This window comes from Marmota marmota, unplaced genomic scaffold, assembly GCF_001458135.2.
Source record: "Marmota marmota marmota unplaced genomic scaffold, marMar, whole genome shotgun sequence".
Taxonomy (NCBI): domain Eukaryota; kingdom Metazoa; phylum Chordata; class Mammalia; order Rodentia; family Sciuridae; genus Marmota; species Marmota marmota.
The window spans coordinates 15773039-15786080 of NW_026000164.1; the positions used below are offsets into that span (position 1 = coordinate 15773039).

General features: G+C 41.0%; 1 protein-coding gene across 1 annotated transcript in view; it reads right to left on the bottom strand.

The window, feature by feature from the left end:
* The window catches only part of Cald1 (caldesmon 1), a 175809-nt gene that overhangs the window by 21915 nt on the left and 140852 nt on the right, over positions 1–13042 (bottom strand). Inside the window, 3 exon segments of the mRNA XM_048786913.1 lie at positions 4975–5120; positions 10267–10344; positions 11587–12550. Of these exon segments, the coding sequence (XP_048642870.1) occupies positions 4975–5120; positions 10267–10344; positions 11587–12550 (1188 nt within the window).

Here is a 13042-nt window from a genome sequence, read left to right on the forward strand (position 1 = left end):
AAAAAAAAAAAAAAAATACATGACCTATTCTATAGCATGAAAAAAATGGGGAAATACATTGATTCTGTTGCCTCAGTGGGTTACTCTTTGGGTCCCATGGGATTATTTACTATTTAAATGTTGATTTATCCACTGTTGTAAATACTAGTTGTTCCTAGAAAGGAAGGCCTGTACTCCATGACTATTAGAATAAGTTTGAAATTTAGGAGTGGCTTAAATAAATTCCCGGTAACCTTGGATCTGCCTGGAATCACAGATCAAGAGAGAGGACAGAAGAGTTCAGGAACCAGAGACAGGAAAAAATGGTTGAACTCAGGGTTGGCACTGAAGGAAATACATCCACCTATGTACAGCTCTGCCTGGAGCATGCTAAAGCGGCTTTCTGGCAGATGAATTGACCCATTGTCTCTTGATTGAGCTAAATATAATAATACATGTCTATTTTTACAGAGCTGCTCCAAGAAAATTCTTAATGGCATACATTTCCCCGTGGCTTCAATTTGTGTATTTTCTACCCTCTTTGACCCCAATACAACTGTAATATTCCTTAACAGGATTTAGCTCTGATATGAAATGGTTAGAGTGGTTTCTTAAATGTCATTTATAACAAATTTATAAACCCTTTTCTTGTTCATTATCTTATTTAACAGTCACAATAAATGGAAAGTTGGCAGGTTAGGTTTATTATCCCTAATCTATGAATAAGTGCATCATAGATGAAGGAGAAAATGATTTACCCACCCAAAGGTTTGGTAGCTAAAATTTGTTAAGCCATGACTGAATTATAATGTTTCTCTACCAATTATACTCTATTTTTCACTATACTATAATTATATCTGAGGTTAAATTTGATCTGTTATAAAATGATGAATCAGCTGAAATAGAACAAGTTCGTCTCCTCTACCTCTCACTTGGCACTTTGGGGACAGTCTGTGAGTGATGTGTCCTATCTCAGAGTCTCTAGAATTTCTAGTCCAAACCTACCCACCTTCCATACCTGAGTCAAACAATGCTTTATCAGACAGCACAGCTTATAAAACAGGAAGAAGATGGGACTGAAATTGAAACTTGAATTTCCTTTGGAACTAAGGAGGACCCACAGGAATTTCATGACAGAACTGGAAACATGTTAAGGCTAAAGATAGAATGCTATCCTGAATCCTGTGTGAAAGTTTAATTCAGAACTAGCATTCTTTTTTTTTAAAAAATATTTTTATTAGTTGTTGATGAATTTTTGTTTTAACCTATTTGTATGTGGTGCTGAGAATCAAACCCCGGGCGTCACACATGCTAGGCAAATGCTCTGCCGCTGAGCCACAACCCCAGCCCCAGAACTAGCATTCTTAATATTTTACAAGGATCACAGGAAAAGATGGAACAACATCATGGGCAACTACTGACTCTGAGCTCCTTTATATAAATTTGCTCTGTAACCGAGTTGGACTATTGCTGACTTTGGCACATGTTAGTACTCACAGGAGAACTTCCATGAAACACTCTGTTTTCACTAAAGCAGAATCCACATAGATTGGATTCTGTTGGGACTTTATTTAGGAGAATTTAGCAGTGAGCTTGAAGGGGCTTGTTGCAGGTACTCTTAATTGAAAGACAAGGATGTTGCATGTCTACTATTTAAACTCTAATTAACAAATATTAAGAAGATCTATACCTAGGTAGCCCATCCCTGATAACTTGGTCTATGAACGAAAGAATCACCACTATTTAATATCATTTATTCTGTGTAAAGGGTGGCACAAATGAAGGGAAGGGAGAGGGGATGGGAATAAGAAAGACAGTAGAATGAATCAGACATAACTTTCCTGTGTTCATATATGAATACGCAGCCAGTGTAATTCCACATCGTGAACAACTACAAGAATGGGATCCTAATTAGAATAAGTTATTCTCAATGTATGTATAATATGTCAAAATATACACTACTGTCATATGTATCTAAAAAGAACAAATAAAAAAGAATAAAAAGAGTGGCACAGTATTTCTAGCTATGGAGCAAGAGGATAAATAAAAAACAAATGGGTTAAAGGTACACATTATACAATACTGATCTTATTTTGTGCACCTCATGTTTTTAAACACTGAGGTAGTTCTGACTCTATCATGGCCTCAGAATGTTTTCCTATCTGCAGACCAAAAGATCAATTTAGTATTTTGTAACTGGCATTTTAAAAATGGAAGAGAAAATATCAGAGTACATGGCATGGAGAAAAAAAGCACCATTTCCTGACAGACTTGTTTCAGTTATAAATATTCACGTGTGTAGTGGGTCATGCTACAAAATTTGTTCTTTTCTATGGATCGAGGTGAAAAAGTTTAAAAATGTTATTCTAGTTTCTTGACTGTTAAAGATAAACTCTTTTATTTTGAATTCAAACAAGTTTAGAGGGTCTTTTAAACTTAAAGTTGCTCTTTCAGAGTCTTACAGATTCACAGGCCTGCGACGCCTCTCTCAGTTCATTAAGGTCTTTCCATCTTTGCTTAGAAACTCTCTCCTAACCATATTACTGTGCAGGGGCTGGACTAGGCAACGTGCCTAATGGAAACATCTCTGGGTACCACTAGGTGGCGCTCAGTCTTCATTTTGGACAATCAAAAGGTCCATCATTGGGGACTAATTAAGTAAAATCATAATGCCTCATCCAGTGAACTCTAACACCACGAATGTAGGTTCATACTTTTTGGTATAGGAAGCTAGCTATACTACATTGTTTTGCAAGGTGCAAGACTCATTTAAAACATATCTTTATAATTATATTCACATGTAGACATATGTGTGTCTGTACATATGTGTGTCTATCTTGAGTGCTGTAAAAAATATCTGGAAAAATGCTACTGATAATCAGGAAAAAAACCTTTAATTCTCACCTTAAAAAAAGAAAACCAAAACAAACCCTGGTCAAAAGAAGAGCAAGACTTTGGCCACTTCATCTCTACCTATGTGTGCTGTAGGCTCTCGGCATGGAAACGTCTTCCATAACGTCCTCTCTCCTATCTTTGGCTTCTTTAGGTTTAACTCAGCATGAACATGAGGCCTTTGGCCACTGGGAACACAGCTTGTTTTCATTTAAGCGAGGAGAGATGAAGCTTTTACTACCTTCCTTGCTTCTCATTTTATACAATGTGGAGCAAAACCAGGCTTCTCTGCTTCTGTTAGCATCACCTCCTAGCTGGCATGAAAGTTTGTGGACGATGGTAGATGAGCAAACAAGAATAACATGAGGACAATCTGTTCCCTTAATTTTTTTTTTTTTTTGTCTGCCCAAAGAAGGAAAATCTAAGGTCTGAGTCACATTCAAGCATTCTTAACGCTTGTTGCCATCTCTTGTGAATTTTCTTCTCTTGGAATTATCCAGCTCTTTAGATCTCCACACAATAAGCATGCTAATTATTAATTTGGGCTTTGACTGAAGCCCCTGGGCAAGTTTGCTAAAGGTTAACCAAACTTCTTTCTAGACACAGATTTTTTTTTTTTTAACATTGTTTCTCTTGACAAAAGTCAAGAGAAAAAAGACAAAAGTCCAAAGAAAAAACTTTTACTTACAAAACATATTTGACAATCAAGTAATAAAAATATAATGATATTAAGTCATAGTCATGGCTTTTCATGAGTGTGACACTCTAGTAGCACTTTAAACCATTAAACTACAGCTAGTGCAGCAAGTTTTGGATTCAGTTTACCAGGTTTTCTATGAATTTCCAATAACTTAATTATCATATTGACTCCCTTCCCAAGTTCCAAGTAGTGTCTATAAAGTTTATCTTTCTTTTTTCCTCCTAGTTGTCTTTAGGTCTCTTATGCATACCTTTATCCTGAGTATTCTAGGCTCATAAATGTAACGAGGTTTCTACTCAGACTGTTAAATAGAAAAAAAATGTTCTGGGGGCACTTAGGTTTACACACCTTAGCCTCTTAGCTGAGCCTGGAATGTCCATTGCTAGTAGTCTAACCCTTCTGAATGTTACAAAGACTTTGATGTAAGAAGCAAGTCTAACTTGTATATAATACCTCCTTGTTGATTTTCTTATTTGAAGTGCTCAGAAAAGCAAGGTCTACAGGTAGGCTGCTGCCAAAGACCAGCCACATGGAAATCCACACCATAGAAACCCCAAACTCTTTTGCAGCACATCTGGCCTGGCAGCCAGGGATATAACAGAGGTTGGGATTTGGCACAAGTGATTGGAGGAATGTGTGTGTGATGCAGCAGAGAATCTCTGCACCTGAGTTCTTCTACAAAACTGATGGACGGATCTGTGTTTATCTGTACCAAGAAGTGAGGGTTCACCTGCATATACAGGTCTGTTCTGTCCTATAATTCAGTTGCCTGGATTTTCAATTTGATAGGGAGGCAATGTGTGAGGAGAGGGAAGCTATACCGGACTTTTCCAGACTGTTTGAAATGGAGCAGCAGTTCCATGCCCTCGCCCTCTTAGAGATTCCCAAAGCAAATGAACATTCAGGGATTTGACAATGTGACTTAGTTTCCCAAGTATTTGTCTATAAAACAATCTGAGCTTTGTGTAACATTTAAACCCTTAAAAAATGAATTCATGAAAATGGTACTGAGAAGGGTCTTTTATGAAGTTAGCCAGACCACATAGAGAATGGACCAATGATATTAACCCCGGTCACAATATTTTTTAACAGACTGATGTCACGTGAGCATTTTAGGTCAGTGAACAGGAACATGGTTACCAAGCATGATCTGCCTTGCAAAAAAAAAAAAAAAAAGGAAAAGCAGACTAAGCCTGGTTGAGCAATGACTGCTGGTCTCCCATTGGTGACTCGAGAGACAGACCTGCTGACTGTGTATCTCTAAGACAATGGTCAATGACTTTGCAACCAAAGAATGTTGCCTGTTTAGCACGTTTCTGTCTGGAGGCACAGGACAGGGAGACTGGGTTTTTTTTCCCCCACACGTGAACACAGTCATTGTTAACTTAGTCACTACCTCTTACCTGAAAGTATTCTCAGTATGTTTAAGTTTGTGGGTCATGAATTCTCCATTCTGTGACTTCACTTCTGTAAATCCCTTCTTTCGATCCAAGAAGCTCTTAACTTCTTCTTTGGGCTCTTTGTCTTTTTTAATCTTCTCATCTTTGATCTAACAAAAAGTACATATTAGGAAGAAACATAACAACGAGAATCTTACTAGGTTTTGGTTGTTATTACCAAATAAGAGCCAACATTTTTAGGAAGCCAGCAAACTCAGAAGCAGAACCACCACCTGGGGAATGGTGTGGTAGAATTGAGGTCAGAGGACATTTTTGGAGAGTGAGCTGTGGTCTTTTAGCCTGTAGGCAAAGACCTTGACCATAAGGAAGTAAATATCATCCCTGATCTCACTGGGGTTTTTATTTTGGAGACCAGTGGGGATATGCTGTTTGGAAACCATTAAGTTCTGGGAACTCCACGTAAGAGTAGTTGTCTGTGGTTCCCACTGGGAGGTTGGTGTGGTTTTGATGGAAGAATGGTCAGGTTGCTTGGCCAGGTTTCTTCTGAGATGGACAGTGAATCTTTGACAAGGACACAGATGAGGAGGAAAGAAGAGAAGATCTACCAAGCCAATTCTGGAGAACACCACCCTTGTAATTTATTCTAACGAGTAACTGGGTACCAAGGATGGAACACATAGGAACTCACCTTGAGTGTGAGGACATAAGAGACATATGACACCATGTTTGTAGTTGTGGAAACCACTAAAGTTAGAGATGGAATGAGAATAATCCCAGGATTCACCTTGACTTCTGTTGCTAAAAAAAATTTAGTCCTCTGGAATTCATTTTGTGATGGTTGTGGGAGACATTATTTCAAAGTAAACTGAATTTACATAGCTTTTATTAGGTAGGGGGCAAAAGAACTCAAACTAAGGCTACATTACCTCACTCATTCTTAAAATATAAGCGTGAAGCCAGGTGAAGTTCATTATTGTTTTTTACAAGTGAAGAGTCGCAGAGCTCTAACGCTTTAACGAATCCTCCAGAGGAAGGGGAGACCATGGGAACTTGTGCTTCTGCTGTTCACACCTGGCCTCCCACACCTGTTTCCAACTATTCTTCAACACCCTCTGAACATCTACTCCTAAAAGACTCGTTTTGCAAAGCAGAGTACATTTTTTTTCCTGCTCTGAATTTCAACAGACCTTTGTTGGATTATCTTCTTTGAGTGTGATTTCTTAAATTGCCAGGGGTGGACTATTCACTATGAGATTGCCCTAATTAGCTAAGACTTTAATCTTTCTCCAAGAGGGATGTAATAGGATGTCCCTTGGCAATGCCAAAGAGGGGAACTGGGGCGTTGAGCACTCTCGGGAGATTTCTGTGCAATTCAAGGGACCTGATTTGGGTCCCAGTGCTGCTAACAACCTAATTGTATTACTTGAACAAGGCTCTGGGATGCTGGTCCCAGGTATGTGAAAAGAGAGGGTTGTATGAGATCTTCCTAATCTTTCACCCTATCTTTTTCCTCTTGGCTCCTGATTGGTCATGAGAGGCTACAGCAGGAGAAGGACACTACTTGATGATGGCTGTTTGGTGGCTGTCCTTGCCAAACAATAAATCAGTGTTCACTGAACAGGCAGGAGTAGGCAGAACATTTTCTCATCCTGGCCTACCATTGTTAGAGCCCCAGAGAGCAGGGACTAAAGCTTAGACCCTGGTTAAGAAGTATCTAGGGGACACGCCTACAATCCCTGCGGCTCCAGAGGCTAAGGCAAAAGGATCCCAAGCTCAAAGCCAGCCTCAGCAAAAGTGAGGCACAAAGCAACTCAATGAGACCTTGTCTCTAAATAAAATACAAAATAGGGCTGGGGATGTGACTCAGTGGTCAAGTGCCCCTGAGTTCAATCCCTGGTACCAAAAATAAACAAACAAAAGTATCTAGGGGAACAGATTTAGAATTTAGGGGTACTCTTCAGGGATACCCCGTGAGTCAAATCTCATGGTTTGTGGAGCACTATGGAGAAATTTCTTTAAATTCATTTCTCCTATTTTTCAGTGAGAAATATTTCCATTCTCTCAAAATATATTTATCAGATTTACTGACCAAAAAGGTGTTTAAAATAAATTTGTAAAACAATTGACATCAAAGACAAGAAAAAGGCCTTCCTCCATTTTTTCAAGCTCTGCCTTTATTGGCAAAGATTATGTTATGCTTATATTCTCCTTCGAAAACTTTTTAAGAAACATTCTCAATGTAATAATAATCATTTGATTTTGGACATTATTTTCCAAATGAATAAAGTAACTCTAAAAATCCTGTAAATCTTATTTTTAGGAATACAGTGAATTGGATTCTATGACAGTTGTGGCACTAGCCCAGGGGATTCTGAGCCCCTTGGTAAGATAATTAGATTTTCTAGGTTGGAATGTTACCATGAAAAACCTCTGGGCTGAAGGGATTGCTGGGTCACCTAGTGTCCTGAAGGAGATAGTGTGCTTTGTACACAGATAACATTAGTGTACTTGGAAGAAAGGCTCTGACCAAATGTGATCATGGGGACAAAACTCTGAATCTTTGAGATATCCAACCAGTGGGATAAAACACGGGTGTGCAGGGTTGGGGAATTTGAGTGGCATGCCCTTGTGCCAGAGAGATACTCAAAAGATCCAAGGAGCAAGCAGAAAAGGATTATAACATATTGCTTTGAATGATTTGATATCAGAGTAGCCCCAAGAGCTGAAGGCAAGTTAGAATTTTTCAGTTCAGGTTTAATATGTTTTTGTTAGTTTTAGAAGCACCAAGACCTTTTCTATCCTATGGATGTCCTCTGGACTCCTAGTTACTGCAAGTTTGGTCCAAAGACAACATGGTCCCTCCAGGGAGCTTAGACTCCACCCCAGAGCCCCTAAATTGATTCTGCATTTAACAAGATTCCTGGGTGATGGATCTGTCTGCACACTGGGAAGTGTGGGCCCGGATGTTTGGATGTCTGCTACTGCTAGAAACTTTGTTTCTAGGTTGGAGCCCAGAAACAACTAGCTCATTAGTGAAGAATTAGCTCCTTGTAATTGGAGAGAAAGAGCTACATCAAGTTGTAGGGTTGTCCATCATCTGCACCCCACTGCCACCACAAGCAGAGTTAAACTGCAGCAGAGGCAGACAGGGGTTTTTGTTGTTTGCTTTGTTTTGTAGGGCACTGGAGTGACTTCTGGAAATGTCTTCGCTGGGAACGCTCCTGTGATGTTTGTGTTTACTTGTGGCTGATCCATCCTGTGTAGGCCACCTAGATGCCTGTCACCAAAGGGTTCAGCTTGTCTTTGTGTGATTTTTTTTTTAATTAAAAAGAATAGGGGCTGGGGACATAGCTCATTTGGTAGATGCTTGCCTCCCATGCACAAGGCTCTGGATTCAATCCCCAGCACCACAAAAAAAAAAAAAAAGGAATAGGAAGAGATTATTTCAATGGCTGGATCAGGTAAAATGATTTCAAGTCGCCTCTGTAAAACAGCTACAAAATGAGCTAGAAAGGAAAAACCTGTCACTTAACCAGCAGTTTCTCTTTATAGTGTTAAAACATGAGTACAATTGTTGTTGTTGTTGTTGTTTTTAAAAAGCTGGGTTGAGGAGCTTATCTGACTTTATACAAAAAAGAAGCCAAAGCTTCAAGACACTGGAATGTGCTGTGGGGAAGACTGGGAAAGAGGCGGCCTGAAACTATTCCCTGGAGTATCTTACTGATACTGCAGACATTGCTGAACTGGGACCTTATAGGAAGGACAGAAAAAGATGATTTTATTCACCTCTGATGAGCCTTTTCTAGCTCAGGGACATCCTATGTAGGCCCAGAATGATTTGGTCATTAAAAACAAATCACATCATGGTGCACTGAATTCAAACTTTACATATAGGATCCCAATGGTGGTTTCTGCGCCTCCCTTCCCCCTTTGTGTTGAGTCAATTAACAGGTTAATGACTCAGACCCGCTTGCTTCTGTGAGTTAAAAGTATTTACCACAAAACTCCAGCTCTGCAGAAGATCCCCTGTGGGACATTTCTATTTGAGTTTATTGCTGAGGTTTTTGTTTTGTTTTGTTTTGTTTTTTGTAGATGAATTTGTAGGTGTTGTCACTAAATGAGAAATCTTTTCCCTTCATGTTAAACTGCTTTCTGAGCTGCCTTTTTAGAGCTAAATTCAGTTTCCCTATTAGCAATTACAGTCTCTCCTTCCTTTAGATGGGCAGAGCTCATGTTCAGTGTTCACTCCTGCAAACCATCACAACATCTGTTAGAAACACAGGGGAACGTAGATCTTCAAGTAAATATAATATGTGATATCAACTAAGGACTCTTACATTTTATATGAATCTTACAAAACGTATTTAATAACCCATCCCCTATTTATTTATTCTGGTCATCTATTTTCTTAATTTGAATTTCCCTTCTGTTTGAGTTTTCTTAACAGATTCCATAACAGGTAGAGAAAGGAGTGAGAGAACACTTGGGTTGGCACTCAATGGCTACAAATCACTTTATCAGTCTCACGGACAAAGCCATTCGGTTCTTTCTGCCTTGAATGATTCAGTTTTACCCCATTCAAGTATTTTTAACTATTACTTATAGTCACAGTTTATAGGGTTATTTGGGTCTAACCTAAGCTCAGTGGTTAAAATGAGGTCAGGCTTTCCATGGTGGCACACTGATTGATGGGCCCTGTGACATTCTGTCTGCCTCAGGCTCGTTACTTACCTACCTTCCGACCGACACCCAGCACCTGCTCTGGTGTGTGCCTCAGAAATGCAATGCAGAACATTTTGCCAAACTTTTCTTTTGAAAACAAAATTACCATCCTCAGTTCACCAAATTTTCTACTGAGATGTGTGTGGGGAGGTGTTTTCCCTTGGAAAAGTCAAAGCATTAATCAAGGCGAGTTGGGAATATCTCATGATTGAAATGCAAGTAGAATGGATCAAGGGGGAAAAATTAGCACTTAGAAGGGTAGAAAGCAGGAAAGACTGATTGAGGCAGTGTTTTCCAAGCCTTTTTGGCTATGACCCACAGTAAGAAAGACAATTTCTAAAACAATGCAATACTTACTACCCATGATGCCTTCTGATACCTTCTATCCTTTTCGTTTTTTAAAATGCTGATTAACTAATTTTGAGATGTTCTAAGCTGATCTCATGGATCACGAGCTGTGGCTTGAAAAACACCAGGTTAGAGGTTAGAATCCTGAGCATCATGGGAACTGAGAGACCCTGGAACACTGCTCTCTGTTGCATTATGAGCAGATCATTTCTCAATAATATTTACCTCTCCTTTTTTGAAGGTAGGCTTGTCTTCTTGGGACTTTTGCCTTTGAGCTTGCCCTTTTGTTCCCTTTTCTTCTTCCTTTTCATTTTCAAGAATGGTTAAGGTCACTCGTGTAAAAGAAGCCCCTTTCTAGCTTGCAAGGGTGAGAGGGTGCACACATCACTCAGCAGGTGCTGTGGGACAGTTTCCTTGGCTGTCTTAGTGGGTACTTACACCCCTTGGTGTCAGTGATTCTATATAGCAATGTGGGATACTTTCTTCCCACTCAATTTCTCTTGTGTGCCTTCTAATTGTGCTCACTGGAATCTAGCGTGACATGGTGCTCTCCTCGTGTGTGTTTACAAACCTTGTGTGTGTGGCTGGGTGCGCTTGGTTTATGATCTTCTCAATTATAGCCATGTGCATGAGCCCCTTGTAGAGAAGCAGGAGTGAAAAGACAACTGCAGGCAGTGCGGAGTTGGTGACAGAGAGGTCGCTCTGGAAAGGTGCACATGCAAGCATCTCTTTTTTCCCTGTGGTTTGGGGAACAGTGGTGGTGCTTAGGGACAGTATTTGAATGCAGCCTTGCAGAAAGCAAAAAGTTTTTGCAGTTTACAAACATTCTTCCCACCTCCATTATTCCCATCCTTCCTCAGGTTCACATGAATTCGTGTCACCTAGAAGGTCAAAGGAGCAAAATGTGTGCTCTTAATTTCCCACCAGTTACTGATACTACCTTGCTTTCTGCAAGCTCACAGTAAGCTCAGGTCTACATGATGGCAAATCAGAGTTTTGAGGTGTATTTTTTTTTCCCACAAAAGGTTCCAAATGGCTCCCTTAGGCTTTATGTTTGCCTTCTTAGGATGAAATGTCTGACCATAATGCTTCATGTGAATTCCCCACCCTTAAGTTTATAATCATTTAATATCGAAACTACATGTGAGACGAGGAGTTTTGGGTCTCTTGCCTCATGTAGACCTACGAATACAGGAAAGATTCAAAAGGAATGAGTTCAGATGCAGGTGCTGAAACAGCAGTCAACACAGCACCACCACATTCATCATCCTTGGGTTCCTTCATTTTTTTTTTTTCGGTATTCATAACAACCAAGCACAGAGCAATTGATTTCTCTCTGACTGTCCCAAGGACTGCACATTTAGCTTGCAATCATTTGCTTCATGCTTGTGCATTGCTATGACCTGAAAAAAAAAATGACTAGCTTGCCAACTGATTGAGCACGTGGGGCTGTGTGTGCGTGTGGCCTCAGTCCCAAATTTGATGTGCATTACATTTCTCGTAAGTCACAGGCATCACACACCGGGTGCAAAATGCTCACTGTACCTGTTTCTTTAGGACAGCTGTCTGAGGTTTATCTTCGGGCACTTTCTTTTCATTGACCCTCTTCCCTTCTCTTTTCTCTTCTGCTTTCTCCCCTCTCATCTTTGTCTCTTGCATTTCATTCCTCTTCTCCTCTAGCTGCTTTTTTCGCTTTTGCTCTTCTATCCTAGCCTTCGCCTCCTCCTCTGCCTGGGCCCTCTGCCTCTCCTCGGCCGCCCTTCTCTCCTCGGCCGCCCTTCTCTCCTCCTCCTTTACCCTCTCCCTCTCCTCCGCCTCCCTCCTCTCTCTTTCTTCTGCTGCTATTCTTGCTTGCTCCTCCGCTATCTGTCTTTCTTGCTCGGCTTTAATTCTTTCTCTTTCTTCTGCTTCCACCCTCAGCCTCTCTGCCTCGGCTCTTTGCCTTTCTTCCTCTTCCATCTTTTCATTATGAGAAGCCTCCTCTGAGCCTCCTTCCCTCTCCTCCACTTTAGACTCTTCTGCATCCAGGTCCCCGTTTTTCAGGGCCGTTACCACCGTCTCCTCCTGGGTTTCTGCCGTGCTCTCTTCCACCCGCGCCTCTACCTGATTTTCTCCACCGCTCCCTTGCTTTGGCTTCTCTTCCTCCTCCTCCTCCTCCTTTTCCTTTTCGTCTTTCTTCTTGTCCTCGGCATCCCTCCAGTCATTCTTCTGGTAGGACTTGGTGACTATTTCCGTCTCCTCTATCTCGTATCTCTCTTGGCGACTTTCTCTTTTTCCTTCCTTGTCCGCAGTCTCGTTTTCAGCTGTGTCATTTTGCATTCTTCCGCTGGGGAGGGACAGGCTGGCATCTGCTATGGTTGGGTCGAACTCCTTCTGCCGCTCCAGGGCTTCCTGAAGGCGTTTCTGGCGTCTCTCTTCTCTCCGGGCCAGACGCTCCAGGAGGGCAGCCTCATCATCGCCCTCCACCTGAGTGTTGGTGGTGGTTGGCTTGGACTCCTCGTCAGGGACACTGTACAACAGAGAGAACAACACCAAAGGCAACTTGCTGTGATTAATCTGTGAGCTGCATTCATATAGCCAGTGTCCCCCAGGATTAGAGCGGAGTTAAGTAGTACCGTGTCGTATGCCCCTGGATGTCACCACTTCAGTACATACACACCTGCCTGATTTTCAACTGACAGCATGTGTAATTCTTTGCTCAGGTCAGTGGAGTCTACTCACCATGCTAAAAGTGCTTTGGGTGATTGCCAGTCAAGGTTTGGATTTCTTACTCTCTCCTCTTGTGCCTAGGCAGGCCCATGTGTCCCATAGTTGCCAATGAAATATGAGCAAAAGTGATATGTCCAAACTAAAGCAATTAAGAAAGAAGCAAGGTCCATTCTCTGTCCTTTCTATCTCTGACTGTTGGCTGGGTCAGAAGACTCCAAATCCCTAGGGATTGACAGAGTCATAAAAGGAAGGAAGATGGTGACCAGTTCTGCCTGCTGGACAGAAATACCCA